Genomic DNA, 19,833 nt, shown 5'->3' with positions numbered 1-19,833 from the left:
CCCTGCCATACAGATGTTCTTTGTGCAAATTGTGCTGAATTGTAGAACGATGTACAGATACACCATCTGCAGCAAGATGTTCTTGCAGGTGATTCCATTCCTTACAGTTGAAACTGACAGTTTAAACCTCTGAGATAGCTTTTTGTAGCCTTCCCGTAAACCATGAGACTGAACAATCTTTGTTTTCAGAACTTTTGAGAGTTGCTTTGAGGATCCCATGCTGTCACTCTTCAGAGGAGAGTCAAAGGGGAGCACAACTTGCAATTGACCACCTTAAATACCTTTATATGTCATGACTGGACACACCTGTCTATGAAGTTCAAGGCTTAACAAGCTCATCTAACCAATTTGGTGTTGCAGATAATCAGGATTGAGCAGTTACATGCATTCAAATCAGCAAAATTACAAGGGGACCCTAATTTTTGCACACCCAGTTTTTCACATTTGATTTAATTTCATACAACTAAATACTGCTTGTTGATATGAAGAAGTTCCCAAACTTCATTTTTTATATAATATATAATATATTGCATAGTTTACTGTCAAATAATGCAAAGAGTACGCGACATGTGTTTTGCCCTAATTCTGGGCTCATCAGGCGTACACACTCACTGCACCCCCTCTCGGGGATCGAACCTCGGATGTCAGCGTCAGAGGTGAAGCCTCTTTACGTTGCGCCATGGCGTGTGGTTCATTTATTTGACAGCATGTAGATCGGGGTAACTACATTCATGACATTCGTAGTCTGAATCACAATCTGATTGTGTGGGTGGTTACCTACCAGGTAACGCTTGTGGTTGGTCTGTGGTCCGTGGTGGATGTTTGCCGTTTTGCAGATATATGTATATGTATAATCTCATTTGTTTAAGATCTGTAAGTCTCCCTGATTTCACTACTGAAAAAAATGTTTTATTTACTGGTAAAAATGTGACAAAACAAAACATAGAATGAAGAGAAGCACTACGTAATAATTCTTTACATTTATATAGCGCTTTTCTCACTACTCGAAGCACTCTCCACACAGGGAGGACCTGGGAAGTGAACCCACAATCTCCTTACAGCAAAGCAGCAGCACTACCACTCCGCCATGCAAATGGAGACAAAACAGTAAACCATTTAAATTTAAGGGTAACTGTACTGTGTGTTTTTTTCAGTGCCACGTTATGTGCAATCTCTCATAAAAAGTCTAAAGTGGCTCTCATCCATATGTCGATATTAAGTGTTGCTGGCAATAAACAAGCTGGACATGTTTTGATTTGGTCCCCTCTAGTTTAGTTTTTGGGTTAATGGTCACAAGCTCTTCAAAAAGCTCCAGCCAGCATCACAAGGCCAAAAAAAAGCTAATAACATTTTTACTATGCACAAGAATTCTTTTTATTGTTTTTGTAAATGGCCACTAATTCAAATTCAATGCAGTTTTCTTCAAGATGGAAAAAGAAACCCACAAGCCACACTGCTGGGACAGTTCTCCACACATTTCTCACAAACCTGAACTGTGAATACCTATTGGAAAATGCGAGGTGATACCTTGAATGTGTGCCTGTTTGTCACTGTATGCTTTTTTTGGGTTCTTCTCTCCTGCTACCATAGCCTGCATAGAGTAGTTAGTTCAGCTAGAGACTACTCATCTCCATAAAATATTGAGAGCTGAGAAGATGCAAACCCCAATCAATAACAGATCTACTATCAAACTGCATACTGTGTGCAGCGGTAAGGTCAGACAAATGCGGAAATATTGTAAGCTGAGGTCTAGCAAACGTCATTCAGTATGGTACACCACATTAAGTATGGAAGAGCAAGGATCAGAGTGAAGAGCCGAAGAGTGGCCTGGGACACTGGAGTCTTCTGCCTCAGGCCTGTCCCATCTGTGTATTTCATTGCATAATTATTACGCATGGGATCCTGGAATAGCGGGGTGCTCGGGTGTTTGCATTTGGGCTTTGCTGTAGCCACTTTCTAGAGCTCCATTTGTGTAGTGAGCGTGATTAGTGTGCTTTTCTTTTGACCTTCACTTAGTTTTTTGGGATATGGAGTTTGCCTAATGGTTTTTTTCTTAGTTTAAATTACTTCTGTTGACGTTTGGCTTATTTTGTATTCTGCCTTATGCTTTGTGATTTTTGGAAAGCGTTGGCCAATGACTTTGCCACTTCTTTGTATGACTTCCTGCTTGAAGTTTAATAAAATAAATGGGGTACTTTAGTATGCCTGTATTTTCAGATCTGCATTATTCTTTTGGTGTGCCTAGTCTGCTGCTCTCTGTAGCATGTGTGGGGTAAATTTATTGTGCCACCATATGCAATTTGCTTTTGCTGTTACGCTGCTTCCTTACATAAGTTTCTTTCTGTTGGCCCTGCTTTTAACTTTAATGTGTATTTTTCTGGGGGTCCTACTTTTGGATGCAATTCTTTAACATACCTCTGCTGTGTGTTTTGCTCCATTCTGTATTTTTTGTTCTGGTGCTATTTGTTGTGGTTCAATTCTTTTACCTTAATTTTATTGACAGTTTTATCCAAGGCAACTTAAAGAAAATTGTGATATGATTGTCCTCGGGCGGCACGGTGGTGCAGTAGTAGCGCTGCTGCCTAGCAGTTGGGAGACCTGGGTTCGCTTCCCGGGTCCTCCCTGCATGGAGTCTGCATGTTCTCCCCGTGTCTGTGTGGGTTTCCTCCCACAGTCCAAAGACATGCAATTTGGCGCATTGGCGATTCTAAATTGTCCCAAGTGTGTGCTTGGTGTGAGTGTGTGTGCGCCCTATGGTAGGCTGGCGCCCTGCCTGGGGTTTGTTTTCTGCCTTGTGCCCTGTGTTGGCTGGGATTGGCTCCAGCAGACCTCCGTGACCCTGTAGTTAGGATATAGCGGGTAATGGATGGATGGACGATTGTCTCCATATTTCTACAGTGACAAATAAAATCCAATATTGCAATTTAAACCTGCAGCCTTGCAGCATGTAGTCCAGGCCTCACTCATTGCGCCACACTGCCCACAATATGCACCGCTACACTCCATATCCAAATTTGGGGAATGAAATTGCCTTGTTCCATTTTGTATTTATTGTAAATAACAGCAAGGAGGTACAGAGTGTAGTGCTGCTTCTTCACAGCTCCATGGACTTGAGTTTGAGTCTCAGCCTGGTCACTTTCAATGTGGCATTTACACCTTCTCTATACTACCCAACGATGTGCTTATGGTGACCCATCTCTGGTTCATTGAGTGTCCATATGAGCACATTTTGTGATGGACCTGGCATCCCAACCTGAACTTGTTCCTACCGTATATCCAGTGCTGCTCGGATAGGCACCAACCTCTCATGTGACCCTGAATTGGGCATAAACAAATGATTCGATATTTTGATAGAATTTGGTACAGTACTTTTTCACCTAGTTAGGGCTGCATGTTATCCAATAATTTAATCGATCTTGGTTTTGAGTGCTAGCAATGGCAGAGAGAGCTGTCCTTTGGTTGCGATTTTTACAGCAGGAGCATATGGTAGCACTCAGCCATTCATCTGTTTTCCAGATCCACTTTCCCCAGGAGAAGGCCATACTGAGTTGTAGCCTAACTTTGCAGTAAGGGGAGAAATGCAGGCCTGTCTGTGTCCACCCACCCAAAGTTGCTATATAGCCCAACAGTAAATCTTTGATCTGCAGGCCTTACTAACCACAGGTTTTATTTGGCACTCTGACCCCCATTTAATGAGTCTTATATGCGTAGTAACTTGGGCTTTTATGAGCAGCAATCCAGGAACATCTGAACAAAAAAAATCCAAGTCCGTACCTCTGTGTCTGTTTTGTCTGCTTTTCACAAGGGGAAATCTGGACCCTTAGTTACATAACAATCCTGTACCCGCAGGTTGGCCTGTGCTGCAGCTTTGATGCAGCAGTTATGTGTAAGTTGGTAGAGAAAGACCACATGATGGCAAAAAAAAAAAAAAAAAAAAAAAAGGGACGCTTCAACACCCTGAGGTGGACAAGAATCCAGCAGAGTAATGACTAAGGCACTGACATTTGAAGGTGGCCGTTACGTGAGCAGAAGGCGCCAGTGTCGTCATGTGCTCTTTTTTTTGCCTGTGCTGGGTGATAAGGAATAAAAGACGTGGGAAGTTTTCACTGTATGTGCACAACAAAGGCACAAAACCTGGGGGAGGTGGGGGTGGGGGGAGTTTAAATTTGACATAATCAAGGTGGACTCATTTATGATTAAGAGCTGGACTGATTCCTGCGTTATTTATTTATGGTTAGGACTACTTTCTCATTGCTATAGGGAGCCGAGTTCAATTGTCATCCAGTGTACGGGTGTCAGTCTGTTTGTTTGTGCAGTAATAGGTGGTCTCTTGACTGAATGCCAGACCAGACTGTGATAAAATGGAAACAGAAAATAAACAAAGAGTAAGAGGACATGTTTATCAAGGACAGCACTTGAAAAGCCACCAATTAAGGATAAGATGGTTAGTTAAGAAATGCTGGAAAGAGAAGACCAGCCTGCATTTTGGTCTTCTACATGGAGAATGAGTGAGCTGCACTCACAGATAAAGGTAGTGAGTTGCATGTAATGGCACCAGTAGTTGGTCCCAAGTGCTGTTTTGTCTCCCATTAAGCAGATGGTTCAAGGATATAGCAACACTTGGACTCCATTCAGGATTGTCGCAAGGCTGAATCAGCTGTTAGTAGCAAGTGAATTAGTAACTGGAGGAAGTGATTGATCAAGTGTTGCATGGTAGCTCAGTGGTTAGCTTTGTTGCCCCATTGAACCAGTCAGTCAGTCATTGTCCAACCTGCTATATCCTAACTACAATCCCAGCCAGCACAGGGCGCAAGGCAGGAACAAATCCCTGGGCAGGGTGCCAGCCCACCACAGGGCACACACACCAAGCACACACTAGGGACAATTTTTGAGGATCGCCAATGCACCTAACCTGCATGTCTTTAGACTGTGGGAGGAAACCCACGCAGACACTGGGAGAGCATGCAAACTGGGAAGCGAACCCAGGTCTCCTTACTGTGAGGCAGCAGTGCTACCACTGTGCCACCGTGCCTAAACCCCCCCCCCCCCCCCCACCCCCCCCCCCACCCCAATTAATCCAGCATCCTAAAATTTTATCAACATGAAATTTGTTTGTTCTCTCCATGTCTTTTTGGGATTTCCTCCTACATCCTAAAGACAGTGTCAATTCTAAATGGTCCCTTTATAGGTTTATGCACGGGTGGGCCCTGCAGTTGACTGGTGCATCTTCTATGGCTTTTTTTGTTTCCTGTGTTCAGATCTACTGGGATATTCACTGCACCTTCATAAACAGGGAATTTTTATTTAGAATGTAATGTTATGTAACTTTGTTGATCAATTCTTTACATTTTTTTTTTTTTCTGCCCTCAGGAGCCTGTGGCCCTTGATCCGCCATGTCCATTGAGTGAGTCCTTACCTTTGTCTTCCAAATGCACTGCTCTGCAGCCATGTCTTTAAGAAAGATGAGTTCTTTCGTACTGGTGATGGTCTTAGCGGCCCTGCTGGATACAGTCACCGGCCAGTCCTCCACACCAGCATCAACAAAACTTCTAGACAGCAAGATGGTTACCTTTGAACCGGGAGGTGTTTCCCGGACAACCTCCAGTCCTGAATGGACTGATCAGACTGTTGGACAGACAATGGGTCAGTCCCCCAAATCAGTACATCTCTCAACAAGTGGATCAATTAAAACAAGGGGCACAAAGCCACCAGCAGAGGTTATTCACACAAGTTCTCAGGGGACAACAGTGGTTTCAAATGTTTCCTTGGCTGGCACAATACCTGATAAAAGCACACTGAGCTCTACCTCAGCTTCAGAAACATCACATCCATATGCTGGAGAGAGTAACCATCAGAGCCCTGCAGTGTCTGCATCAGAGAAGGAGACACATTTTCAGTTCACACCCACACCTCTGCCTCCACAGCAGACCACAGTAAGGGCTTCTGACCAGGGGTCAATCACCAATTCTGTGGAGAAGTTGGAAAGCAGTGAGCCCCCACCTCTTTTACAAATGAAAGAACCCACTCAAAGAAATATAGTAGGTAGCCAGAGAGAGACTAATCCCAATGCCATCATCCGAACTCTGCCCCCCTCCTCTGCTACACCAGCACCACCCTATTCAATGATTACAACTGGGGTCATTTCGGAGGACACCTTAGGGCCTTCATTTACACCCCAAGCAGCACAAACCCCAGCAGAAGTCACATCTGCTCTGCAAGGAGCTGACCAAACCAAGGCCTTTCCTTCTCTCTTCAATGGTGCAGATGATCACACCGAGTCCCAGGGTATAACACTTCCAAATGCTGGACTGTCAACTCAAAGTCTGGTTCAAAGTTCAGTTGTGCCTGCCGCCAGAGATAAAATAAGAACTGGTCACACTAAAAAACCCACTCTGAGCTCTGATACCTTCCCACCAGAGGGCACTGTCCGAGCAGAGCCAGGAACAAATGGAACTTTTCCTGAAGCCACATCAGCCCGCTCCCTCACTTCATCACTGCCTCATGTGGTTCTTGCAATAAAGCCTACTAGAGACAGTGACTTCCTGCAGGTAACTCAATCAACGGCTGCATTAAATCCACAGATCTACGAGGTACCTACAGAGCCTGGTCTCCAGTCAATGGTGGAAGAGACAAGTTCTGGTAGCCTCACATCTTCATCTTCAGTGCAGTCCGAGGTTACAGATAGGGTACCTTGGGTGTTCATTCCTGGCACTGTTCAACCAACTATTGGCAAAACCTCTGAAGCCACAGCTTTCACAAAGCTTGATCCCCTGTTGGAGACTTCTACTACGACCCAACCAACATCTGGTGAACCAGAGGTGACAGGAGATGTAAGGTTTGCTGAAGCCCACACCGCCACCTACTCTGTTAGACTGGCCACCACTCAGACACAGAATATGACAACTGTGACTACACGAGCGGAAGCAGAGGACCGATGTTCTGATGGAAAATTGTGCACCACTGTCCCTCCTGCTGTCAGGAAGAAGCTGAGCACAGAGATGTTACACACCACAATGGAGGTGTCTACTCCCCAGACAGTGAGGAAAGGTAAGAAATTGAAAAGTAAATGCAGATCTCTTAGGCCATGTTTAACGCAGTGGGACGTTGTTTCAATGACAGTGTTTTGTAATGCTTGACAGGGCTGCAGAAGACACTGGGGACAACAGGGAAGACAACTGGGCACCCCTTTACAGGAATGTCACAGTCCCCCCGGACTGCAACGGTTTCAATTGGTAGACCTGTCCTCACTACAACGGCTCCCCGGTCTTGGACAGGTATGTGGAGGTTTAGTGTTCACTAGACAAGTGGCTTACTAGATTAGTGGCAGTGAAAGCTCAGTTCAGTTATTTTTATCAACAAGGAAACGTAAAAAAAGGGCCAGAAACTGCTTTTCATTTTATGCAGCCGCTAGAGATAAAATAGAAAGAAAATTGAATCTGAGCAAATCAGGAGGGAAAATGACGGTCGATGGACTGTCTGCACGTTTCATTTTTCCTAATGCTAATGCTTCCTGTTAGCAATTGCCTGTGAAGTGGCAAGCGGTTTAGGGTCTGACCAGAATGGCTTGATGGGGGTCGTTTGATATGTATGGTTGGGGGGGGGGATTGGCAGTGGGAATTTAACAAAAAAGTGTGGGAGAGGAGACAGACAAGTATTGGCTGAATGGAGAAAGCAGAGGCACAGTTTTCCTCTCGTGAGAGGAATTTTATATTTTAGAATACAAATATACAAAGTAAATGGGGCCAGATGGAAAAATGGGAGGAAGGAAGGCTACTCAGCCCAAGAGCAGAGGGAGCAGTGCTCTGTGCCGACGATGGATACCAGAGCAGCATTATGTGTTTTGAGGTGGTTTTGTGTTACTTGTGGTCCTGATTAAAAGCAGTCATTCCTGAACTCTGAAATCACTATTTATAAATCCGACACGGATACTTTCAGACTTAACTGATCGGCACTGCGCTAGAGGCAGTGTGGTCTAAAGCCGAGGCAGGGGAGTGAGTACAGTGTGACCTCCTCAGAGGATCTTATCATTTATTTACATGCAGGGCACCACGATCTGTTTAAGAGAAGATTCTTAGAAGATCTCAACCAGAATTGTGTTCTATTAACAGCAGGATAGTTTAGAGATTTTTAAAGACACAAATTCATCAATTAATAGATTGTTGCCTGGCTTGGAAATGAAGGGCGAGGGCAGAGGTGGCACACTGTGTGTAGGGGAGGCCATCTTGAGAAATGAGTAAGGATGCCAGGTTGGAATTGGAAGCTGTTCTCAATGTTCTCACAAAAATGATACATTATGAGGCAATAGTCATCAAAGTGTGCCTATAAAAAGTATTCACCCTCTTGGAAGTTTTCCCATTTTATTATAATGCAATGTTGAATCACAGTGAATTTCACGATATCGATCAACAGAAACAGACTCTTGTAATGTCACAGTGAGAACAGATCTCTGCAAAGTGGTCTAAAGTAATTGCAAATTTAAAACTCAAAATAACTGATAACTTACGTTTTCATCCTCTTCAAGTCAGAGTTTAGTCTGTGCACCTCTGAGTCTGTATGCACAGGCCTCTCCCTGTCAGTTTGCACATCTGTATACTACCATTTTTCTCCATTGTTCTTTACAAAATTATGGAAGCTCTGTCAGGTTTCAAAGTGAACAGCCTCCAGCCACAATTTCTCACTTGGATTGAGATCAACATTCACATTGTTGTTTTGAAGCCATTCCTGTGTAACTGTCTTGCCAGAAAACAAATCTTCTCCCAAGGTGCAGTTAACTTGCAGATTAAATCAGGTTTTCCTCCAGGATTTCCCTAAGATTGGCTGCGTTCCTTTTTTCCCCCCTTCAGAATCCTTTCAGTCTTTCTGCAGAGAAGCATCTCCGCAGCATTGATGCTGCCATTACCATGCTTCACGCAGGGGATGGTGTATTTGTGATGACATCCAATGTTTGACTTACACAGCATTTAGTCTGTTGGGTAAACAGCTTGATCTTGGTCTTATCAGATGATGGCTGACTCCAGAGTCTTCTATATGCCTTCTGGCAAACTCTAGCTGACATATTACTAGAGTATTTTTTTTTTGGCTTTCTCTTTGCTGCTGCCATACAGCTGCAACTGGTGAAACACCTGGGTAGCAGTTATTTTCTGCACAGTCTCTCCAATTTCATCTGCTGTAGCTGGTCACTCCTTTGGAATAGATCTAGGTCACTTGGTGGCCTCCCTTACTAGTCGTTATCTTGCACGATCACTCAGTATTTGTGAACGGCCTGTTCTTGCAGATTTATATCTGTGCCAAGTCTTTCCATTTCTTAATGATTGACTGAACTAGATTCTAAAGGGATATTCAGTGACTTGGAGATTTTCGGGTTTCCATCCCCTGACGTGTACTTTTCATGGAGTTGTTTGGAGTGTTCTTGCAGGTTAGACCACCATACTGAGTCACCCCAAATTGGACCTTCCAGATCAGATGCATTTATACTACAATCCGCTGATATCCCAGACAGGTGATCTCCAATGAACGACACCAGTTGGCTGCACCATTCTTGATTTAGGCATGTCATATTACTTAAGTAATTTATTTTGTGGTTTTATATTTGTAATTAATTCACACTTCTTTGTAGAGATCTGTTTTCACTTTGAAACGAGTTTATTTTCTAATGATTCATGTCAAAAGTGGCAAATTAAATCCACTGTGATTCAATGTGTGGTATATGTATGAGGAAATCTGGAGTGGCAGAGAAGTATGTAAGAGTTGTACAGGATATGTATGAGGGAAGTGTGACAGTGGTGAGCTGCGGTAGGAGTGACGGATACATTCTATTTGGAGGTGAGATTATATCAGGGATCGGCTCTGAGCCCTTTCTTATTTGCAATGGTGATGGACAGGTTGACAGACGAGATTAGACAGGAGTCCCCGTGGACTATGATGTTTGCTGATGACATTGTGATCTGTAGCGATAGTAGGGAGCAGGTTGAGGAGACCGTGGAGAGGTGGAGATATGATCTAGAGAGGAGAGGAGTGAAGGTCAGTAGGATCAAGACAGAATACATGTGTGTAAATGAGAGGGAGGTCAGTGGAATGGGGAGGATGCAGGGAGTAGAGTTGGTGAAGGTGGATGAGTTTAAATACTTGGGATCAACAGTACAGAGTAATGGAGATTGTGGAAGAGAGGTGAAAAAGAGAGTGCAGGCAGGGTGGAATGGGTGGAGAAGAGTGTCAGGAGTAATTTGTGACAGACGGGTATCAGCAAGAGTGAAAGGGAAGGTCTACAGGACGGTAGTGAGACCAGCTACTGTATGTTATATGGGTTGGAGACGGTGGCACTGACCAGAAAGCAGGAGACAGAGCTGGAGGTAGCAGAGTTAAAGATGCTAAGATTTGCACTGGCTGTGACGAGGATGGACAGGATTAGAAATGAGTACATTAGAGGGTCAGCTCAAGTTGGACGGTTGGGAGACAAAGTCAGAGAGGCAAGATTGTATTGATTTGGACATGAGGAGAGATGCTGAGTATATTGGGATAAGGATGTTAAAGATAGAGCTGCCAGGGAAGAGGAAAAGAGGAAGGCCTAAGAGAAGGTTTATGGATGTGGTGAGAGAGGACATGAAGGTGATGGGTGTAACAGAACAAGATGCAGAGGACAGAAAGATATGGAAGAAGATGATCCGCTGTGGCAACCTCTAACGGGAGCAGCCGAAAGAAGAAGAAGAATTCAATGTGGTGTAACAATTACACGTGAAAACTTGTAAAGGGGTGAATATTTATATTGTATGCTCTTCTTCTGCCATTTGCAGCTGTTACTACTCCATTATCATTATTTAAAGAAACAGGATCGCCACTGTCTTTGTTTACAATCCCTCAACAAGCAAACTGGTACCAGCCAAAGTTTAGCATATGCAAGAGAAAGATTTTTATCATTCAAACCATAAATTGTAAGAAATAAACATTTGGGAAGCTTGTTGATATTCACAGAGAATCTAACTGCAGCATTGTTCAGATGGCATTCCCATTCAGAGGATATGGATATGGTACCCCAATGCCAGGAGCACAAGCGCCTGCAGTTCCAATGGGTGCTTCTGGAATCGGTGGCAGGCATGGGCAGTTTCCTAGGCGTTTTGGCGCACCCCCTGTGAATGATGGTGGGGGGATTTTACAGCATTTTCTAGGCAGGATGGTGAAATTGATTTAGAGGAGCTTCAGAGATGTTTGACACAGACTGGGAATTACGAGACCCTTTCAGTTTAGAGATCCTTGTCGACTGATGATTTCAATGCTAGATGGAGATCTTACAGGAAAGGTGGGATTTAATGAGTTTAAAGAGGTTTCTGCGTCTTTGAATGGTTGGAAAGAGAATTTCATGATGTTTAATCAACTGGTTACTTGATTCTTCTCATTTTTGCTGTAATTATTTTATCACTTTTTATATAATTGGAGTGCTTCATTGTATTCTAAATTTCTTCTCCTTTTGAGCAGAGGTCTCTTTTTAGCCATTCCTTCCTCCCTTGTTCTCCTTGCCCATGCCCACATCCGCCACCTGTGACTTACCCTTGGCCCTATCTCTCACCTTTGGTTTGTCTAGTAACTTTATTTATTAGAAAGTCACGTAATGAATAGGGGTGTGGAAATTTACACAAGGTGCAAGCTTAGCCTCTGCGCTTTGTCATAGACTCCCTGGAGTGTTTTTAAGTTCCTGAATCTCTCAGATTTCTTACTTCCCATGTTTAAGATTTAGATTCCCACCACCTGCTCTCCATTCCTGTCTTTTATACGTTACACCTCGTCAAGCTATAAAGTCAACTCACCCATAACCGATTCCATCTGCTGTCCTTGGCCTTCATGTGCCTCAGATTTTTCCTCTTCATTGGAAGCTAGGCCTAAGTGTAGAAGAGGAGGTGAAATGCAGTTTCAGAAAGGGCAAAGCTGACAACAGACTGATATATTAAGCTAAAAAGAGTTTTGAAATTTATCAGGTATACACCGTCTCCTTTTAATACTGGAATGATACCGCAAAGCCACCAGTTCTTTAGAACGTGTGCAGTCTGGAGTGACCTTTGAATAGTAAACATTAAAGATCTGTCAATATTAGCACTTTATATCATCACTCTTGGATGCATTTTGTCTGGCCCATATCATTTGCTTTGCTTGGTGTGTTTAGTCACCATAATCCATCACCCTCTTGTTTCTAACATGACTTCAGCACTTCTGTAGCTGCTGGTGTGTGTTTTACTTCTTCACTAATAAGATCTTCAGAAAAACTCTCTAATGGACAGTCAATAGACCTTTAATGCTTCCAAAAGATGTTTCCCTTACTTTCTATCAGTTTCTAAATTCATGAATAATCTAGTGGCATGTACACACACTTTTCTAATCCTACTGTATACACACAGAAACATACAAATCTATATATATATATATATATATATATATAAAAGCCAAATTCCACTGACTCACTCATCACAAAATCTCTCGAACCATGAGGATTTGGGACTTGAAATTTGGAATGCAGGTTACCCTTGGCCCATCGGTGCTTGCTAAGAAACGGTTTTAAAAATTTCTTGGTCCAAACACGAAATTTCTTATAGTTGTTTAGACCCGTTTGTAAGTCTGTCCGCTTTTCACGAGAGAACTACTTAACGGATTTAGATCAGGTTTTTTTCTATAATTTGCTTGAACATTCCGTTGATTTTTGCGACTTTCTCATCGCACTAAGTATCATAGTTCACTTGCGGTACCGATTTATTAGCGCGAATCCGAGAGAGACTCCTTGGGGGCGGGACCTCTCCTCACTCGCGTGTCTGCCTCGGGGCGTAACCTTAACTCCGCTTAGTGAGTGAACGAGAGAACTACTTAACGAATTTAGATCGGGTTTTTTTCTATAATTTGCTTGAACATTCCGGTTGATTTTACGACTTCTCTCATTGTGCTAAAAATCTAAAGTCCATTCGGACGTGCACCTCCAGGTTCAGGAACAGTTTCGACCCAACTGCAATCAGACTCATGAACAATCAGTAACCTTGGGTCACCTCCACTGCTACCTGCACATATACTTCTGCCACTGTCTCTATTTATTCCTAGGATTCTGGTTTTATTTATTTACTTATTCATTTATTGTGTATGAGTTTTTTTTTTTTTTTTTTTTTTTTTTTGTCCACTGTCTGCGGGGACACATGCAAGCAAGCATTTCATTGTACATGGTACTTATACACATGACAATAAAGAATTGAATTGAATTGAATTGAATCGTAGTTCGCTTGCAGGAGCGATATATTTGCGCTAATCTGAGACCGAGGCTATGGGCCGAGGGGAGGGGGAAGAGTGACGTCAGAAGTAGAGATCTGGGCGGGGCCCTCCTGACTGTCCTGTTTCACTACTATGTGGGCGGAGCCACAGGGGATTCCTAGTATAAAAGAAGGCCAGTTTGCAACAGAGGAGAGAAACACAAAAGCACCAAGTTGATGGAAATACTGGGGAAAATAAACAGCTGAGCCCGACACCGAGAAGAATTAAGGTTAAGTAAGCTTTGTTAGGAAGCAGGCCTCTTTGGCGTTTTTTTGCAGTGGTTAATGTCTACGTTTGTCTTTGTTGACACTCCATGCTGGCACCCCATTCCAAGGTAAAGTAATTTAGCAATAGCGCCAGGTATTGTATCTGGGTGGTGACAAGAAACGGCAAAAGCAACAGTAACAGCTGGTCATAGTGATGGTCATCATTTTGTAAGTGCAAAGAAACATTTTTGAATCAATAGCAATTTAAGGCCTTGTCATTCGTGTTCTTAAATAAATACGCCGAATTAGAAACCAGGTAAGATACAATGAGCTCGAACACATAAATCAATGTTAAAAGATAATGCTGCTTGTATAGTTTGATTTTAGCCTACAGTCCACTAAGCTAACATTAGCCGTCGACACACCTGTATATGCATACTTACACAAAAACAGACTATAAATGATTTATTTTTTCACAGAAAGGTCACAGCCTACAGCACAGTCTGTAAAACGCGGTATTGCCTTATGGGGTTTAAGTGGCAATTCTGAGCAAGCAACTGGCCAAATAAGAGACTTAGTCAGCTACAGTAGTAGCCCAAAGTAAGCCCTCACTTGGATACCACAGCTTTGTGATTTCTTTTATTACTATATTATTGTACCTTAGTAGCAACACACTCTTCAACCCACTTAGTGTAATTCAGGATCGCAGCATTGGGTGCAAGACAGGAATCTGCCCTGGATCAGGGGCTGTTACATCACAAGGCCCACTCACAGGTACAAACATGCATGCATTCATCTTTGGGGATGTGGAAGGAAAAAAACCCACACAGACGAGAGATATCATGCAGACCCAACAAGATAATACCTGCTCTGAGATTTGGTCCATGTGGCAGCAATGTTCATCACTGCACCTTTGTACCTCAGTAGTTCGTCTCAAACCACTGCAATGGAATGTGTGAAAGAGAAGGGTCTTCACCGGTGCTTCCCAGGTTCAGTCCTGGGGACCCCATCTGGTTGCAGGTCTTTTGTTCCAACCAGTTCCACAATCAGTGAGTGGTTTTTCCTCGAGTTGATCTCGCTGTCGAATCAGCTGGTCTGTTCTTTCTTCTCTTACAAGGGGGCTCCGCCCCCTGCTCGCTTTGCTCGCCTACCCCCGGCGTTGGGTATCCCGAAATACATTAGTCGAGCTCGTTCGTTTTGGAGCTGTGCCTGCTTTGCCCGCGGCATTTCAGGCGCACGTTGTAGGCGCCTGCGTACATTGATCTTATCCAGGTGGGCTCGTGTTTGTATCGTTGAGCTGTATTGTGTTTGAATTTGGTGTAAAGCGTTCAGCGGTTTGTACAATGTCAAGCAGCACATTATTCTTAACTTCACTCCGCAGTAATGCCACTCACAATATGGCGGTGACGCTTGCGCCTTCCATACTATGTCGGGTTTCACTATGCTGTGTAGGCGCCTTTGCCTTTCGTACTTTCCCGCGCCTTCTGTACTATCTTTGTGGACCTGTGGGGCCTCCGTAGCCTCTTCCATTTGAATCTGGGCTGCAGCGCAGAATCCTCTTTTTTGTGTGGCCGTGTCGGTAGTCGTTAGCTATGGGCGCGTTGTTGCTTCATTTCTCATTCACATCAGTTGAGCTCTTTCGTTTTTGGGCCGTGAGTCCTTCGTTCGCGGTGGATACGACTTCGATTGCGGTGTATGAGACGTGCGCTGTACGCGCCTGCGCAGTACGTCTCATGGTCCCATCGCCGTGTACCTGCATTCATGCCATCTGATTTACTATTCTCGGTTAGTAATATGGATTCTGTATGTAGAACACAGCAGTACAGTGAGATTTAAATTAGTAAGTAGATTAAAAATATTCATATTTTTTTGCTATAATTCCTAGTGTTCTTTTGTTATTTACCTATTAATTAATTTTTTTCTGTGGCATTTGCTCCCTTAATTGTATCCTAATAGTGACAATTAGCAATGAGCTGAGTAGACACCCGGACAATTGTCTTATAGGTGACAGTATATTTTGCTAATATGTGTGGTCATTGGAAGAACTTCAGATCCACAAAAGAAAAAAGTATTGGGGCACCAACACAGTCGTCCCCATTTAATAAGCGAGAGTTCAACAAAAACACATGGCGCTAACTAAACAAAAAAGCGGGGTCCTCTCGAAGAAGCATTTTCTCTTGGTTGTTATGCCTCATGAAGTCTCGACACGAAGGACCTCCGTGCTGTTGTGTGCTCTTGTACTGAGTGACGCCTCCTTCTGGGAACAGCGAGAAACATAGCAGGGAAACCAGAAGGGCAGAGTCCGCTGTCCTCATTGGGCATCATCTCGGCACCGAAAAAGGAGAAATACAGGGTAAGGTTAGCGTCTGCGCCCCCATCTCGACTGGAGGTGGAAGTGCATACCTCAGAAGAGCCATGAGGATCATCTGCAGACGCATGTGTGACAGCCATAAATTATTAGTAAGACGGCATTGTTTGAAGAAGTACTGTGCATTATGAATGAAAGTAGTTAGAAGGAAAAAAGTGAAATCGAGCAGACCAGTGGTTTCCTTCATCCCCAGTCCTCGGAGACTCCTGTGGCTGCAGGCTTTTTTTCCCAACCAGATTCACAATCAGTGAGTCAGTTTACCTCTAACTGATGTCATTGTTTAGCTAACTGATCTTTTTGCCAAAGTTCTCAATGCATTTTCCTATTAATTCAACAACTTCTGTGGAGTTTGCTCCTTCAGTTGCATTCTAAAAATGCCAATTAATGACAAGTGGAGAAGACACCCTGGCATATGACACTGAGTGATGAAAGGCTACAGGTACTTCACTGTCCGTCCCATTAGCCTGATCATTAGAAAATAGTGGATTAAAGCATCTGAAAACCTGAAAAAGAGCAATGAAAATAATGATGATGATGAAGAAAATTTTAAAATATAAATGATCTCCATGTAACTCACTTAAATCCTTGCCACATTCCAAACAAACTTAGCTTGCCCAGTTTTGGTATTTCTGATGTTGAGTGTTTCATGATTTTTTGTCATTTGCCAAGGTGTTTACTCAGCTCATTGTTATTTCTTATTATTACAATACAATTATCAGGCGGAGTGGTGGCTCTGAGGCTAGGGATCTACACTGGCAATCGGAAGGTTGCCGGTTTGAATCCCGTAAATGCCAAAAGGGACTCTGCTCTGTTGGGCCCTTGAGCAAGGCCCTGAACCTGCAATTGCTGAGTAGTGAGAAAAGTGCTATATAAATGCAAAGAATTATTATTTTATTATTATTAATTAATAGGGCAAACTCCACAGAAGAAGATGAATTTATAAAAAGTCAAGTTGAGAACTTAAAACGATTCAAAAGAGACCAGTTAATTAAACTATGATGTAAGTTAGAGGTGAACTGACTCACTGATTGTCAATCTGTTTGGAACAAAAGCCTGCAGACTTTCATAGACAACAGGCATGGGCTGGCATTCTGGCCAGGATGGTCAAAGTTCCTCTTACCCAGCCAGGAGGCCAGTTTAATGGAAGGACAGGGGGAGACCAATCACATGGACTATTTGCTCCTTGATAAAATAGCTGGCTGGGCTACGGTGCCTGCATGGATACCCGCAGGGTGGGAATTGCAGTCCCGTTAGGCTGCCCTGCCTGTGTTCTATGGGTGCCACCAGGGGGAGATGCAGGGACAGACCATCCCCACTTTAAGGAACTTGTACCTGACTCTGAAGTGCTTCCAACCTGTAGTGCAGTAACACTGGAAGTACTCAAGGGTCTGGAATAAAGGAAGCCACTTGTCTCATCCAGGCAAGTCAGAGCCGGGAGACTAACTGGACATCACTCGGCTGGAGGAGTGAAAGGAAAGGAAGGAAGAGAGAATAGGAGGAATTGTGGCTGTGCTGTATTTATGAATAACCTGTGAAGGCATTTGCTAAAATAAATCATTTGACCCCGGGACTGTGTTGGTATGTTGGAGGGTTTGGGGGCTCAGTGGTGCTCCCTACAGGTCAGTAAGCCACAGGGGTCCCCAGAAAACCACTAGGCTGCTCGATTTTGATTTCTGTTTCTAATTGCTTTAGTGCATAATGCACATCACTACCATGAATAATGCTGTCTTACTAATAATATATGGTATTAGAAAAATATACTTTGGATTCTTTTTTAGTTCTGTGTAATAATTCTTTATCCAGATGCCTTTTACCTTCACTAATGACCTTTTTTATAGTTGTGTTTATTGGTCTCATGGTTTTTTTATTTTGTTTATTTTTTATTAAATACTAGGGGGCTGCTCGCTTCGCTCACCAAACCCCGTGTGGACCCTACACGCTAGTCATTTCCCAGATCTGCTGCTTGCGACGAATCGTGCTGTGCTTTTGGATAAACACGAATATCAACTCTGTTTTTGATATCTCTGTCTTTCAAAACTATTATCACTGACAGTTCTTCACATGTTGGTTTATTATATATGCAAGTGTGATCTTTCGGATTCATATAGAAATTCAAGAAAACTTCTTTGTCCGTTTTTTCAGATACATTTAGTGTAAAGTGCGATACTTTTGGACGTATGGATTTGTATCCATTATTGGCTGTAGAATTTCTAATACGTCCGATCGTTTAACTTTTTCGATTCTATTTTGCATCGCTTCTCCGTGATCATATATATAAACCTTGACTGAATTTTAGTTTCTTTGAAATTAAACTTGTCGCCGCTTTAATTGTTGCGAGACCACAGATTCTCATAGCGTATGGTCCTGAATTGTGTAAATCTATATTCTGACCATTGATTAATGCGAATGTGAACAGATTATTGTAGATTCTGATATTTTGCCTGTAATTTTTGTGGATTTCACTTTCACCAAACAACAAATCTTTCAATTCTCGCGGATAGGCCTCTTCATTGGGAAGAAGCACTACTTTTCCATGATGGCAACATGAATTAGACGATCTACAAGTCTCCAACTTAAACTTTAAAGCCAAACAATATCTACATACTTCTGTCATATCACCTATGTCCATATATTCGATCTCTTTTCGCTGTTTCGTTATTTCACCGAGTAATAATTTCTGTTTGTTAGTGCTAATGAGATCTTTACTATCATTTTTTTGAGACTTTTGAATTTTAGTACTTTCATAATCTCTAACCTGTTCTGCATGTGTATCGCACCAACATTTTTGAACCTCTTTATGATGTTCTACTTTGTCTTCTACTCTTTGTCTTCTACTTCCGGCCCCGGGCGTGGTTAAATCTCTTGGCACAAAGTCTCGTCTTGCGGGACTTGAAATTTATCTCTCTGAAAAAGTCTTGTCTTGTCCCAGGATAAAAAATCTCGTGTCGTCCCAGGATTTTTTTATATAATAGAGAGATATTACAGCAGAGTAAAATATCTCATTTTCATCTTATTCATCTCATATTTAAGAAATATTTTACATTATAGAATATGTATCCATTTTTGTGTAATTTTATTCAGCTATTAGCTTTGTAAATTTTTGCTGATCCAAGAAAATAGCCAAGAACAAGGATTTGAAACAAACACTGGTCAGAAAGAGGTAAGTTAAGTCGGCATATCGAGAATGATAAGATGGACAGGACGTGTATGGCGCATGAATGTCTCCAGGACAGCAAGAAGAGTGGAAAGATGGTAGCCAGTAGGAAGGAGAGGAGCTGGAAGGCCAAGAAAAATGTGAAAAGATATGGTGATAGAAGAAACAAGAGATAGAGGAGGAAGGGGAAGAAACCCAGAGGAAGTGGTACAGGATATAGAGGAGTGGAGGAAGCTTTATAACAGGCAGGGACTCCACGTCGAAGATGACAGACACGTGGCTAATGAACTAACTGACTTATCCACCTATATCTCGACTGTCCCTCCACGTCAAAGCCAGTTCCATTCTGACAATTATAATGAAAAGTTCATGCCGGAAGCTGAAGTTCTAGAGCCGAGTTGTAGACTGTCTAATGTGGTTCAGACAACACGAAACACCCCTAATTAACCACCCATCTGAAGTCTGCTCTTGCAGCTCTGGCCTACTCTTAGACATCCTAAGTGATACTCGAGCACTAGCCATTTGCAGCCCTAATTGTGACTTTGCTGGCCTTCTAAATCTCGATGTTGCTTATCTCAATTTGATCTTGTCATCCCGGCTCGTTGTGCAGCTGTACTTAGTAGTTCTCTGGCTTACTTATTGCCGTGCATTCTCACTCGACAGAGCTGGCCGGTTCAGCCAAGGGTCTGCTGATGCTCAACGGCTATTCATTCACTGTTTTTCAAGTGTTTACAAAGGATTGTGCAATTGGAGCACATCTGGATTGTGTCACAAGCTTAAATTTCAGCGCCTGTCTGCCTCTCCAGATTGGAGTGCAGCACAGTATGATG

The 19,833-nt window shown here is 42.9% G+C and overlaps 1 protein-coding gene across 3 annotated transcripts in view; it reads left to right on the top strand.

The window, feature by feature from the left end:
* LOC114668545 (uncharacterized) overlaps window positions 1-19,833 on the top strand; it is an 89,434-nt gene that overhangs the window by 21,454 nt on the left and 48,147 nt on the right. For all 3 annotated transcript variants that reach the window (XR_007933911.1, XM_028824341.2, XM_051921288.1), the window contains exons 2-3: window positions 5,371-7,047; window positions 7,140-7,274. Coding sequence is in view for 2 of the 3 variants with exons in the window: in XM_028824341.2 (XP_028680174.2) it covers window positions 5,430-7,047; window positions 7,140-7,274 (1,753 nt within the window). In the remaining variant the exon portion in view is untranslated. The remainder of the gene's footprint in view (window positions 1-5,370; window positions 7,048-7,139; window positions 7,275-19,833) is intronic.

The sequence above is a fragment of the Erpetoichthys calabaricus genome, chromosome 18 (assembly GCF_900747795.2).
Source record: "Erpetoichthys calabaricus chromosome 18, fErpCal1.3, whole genome shotgun sequence".
NCBI lineage: Eukaryota > Metazoa > Chordata > Cladistia > Polypteriformes > Polypteridae > Erpetoichthys > Erpetoichthys calabaricus.
Note: the sequence above shows the minus strand (reverse complement) of the source record. Positions and strands in the feature narration are given on the sequence as shown.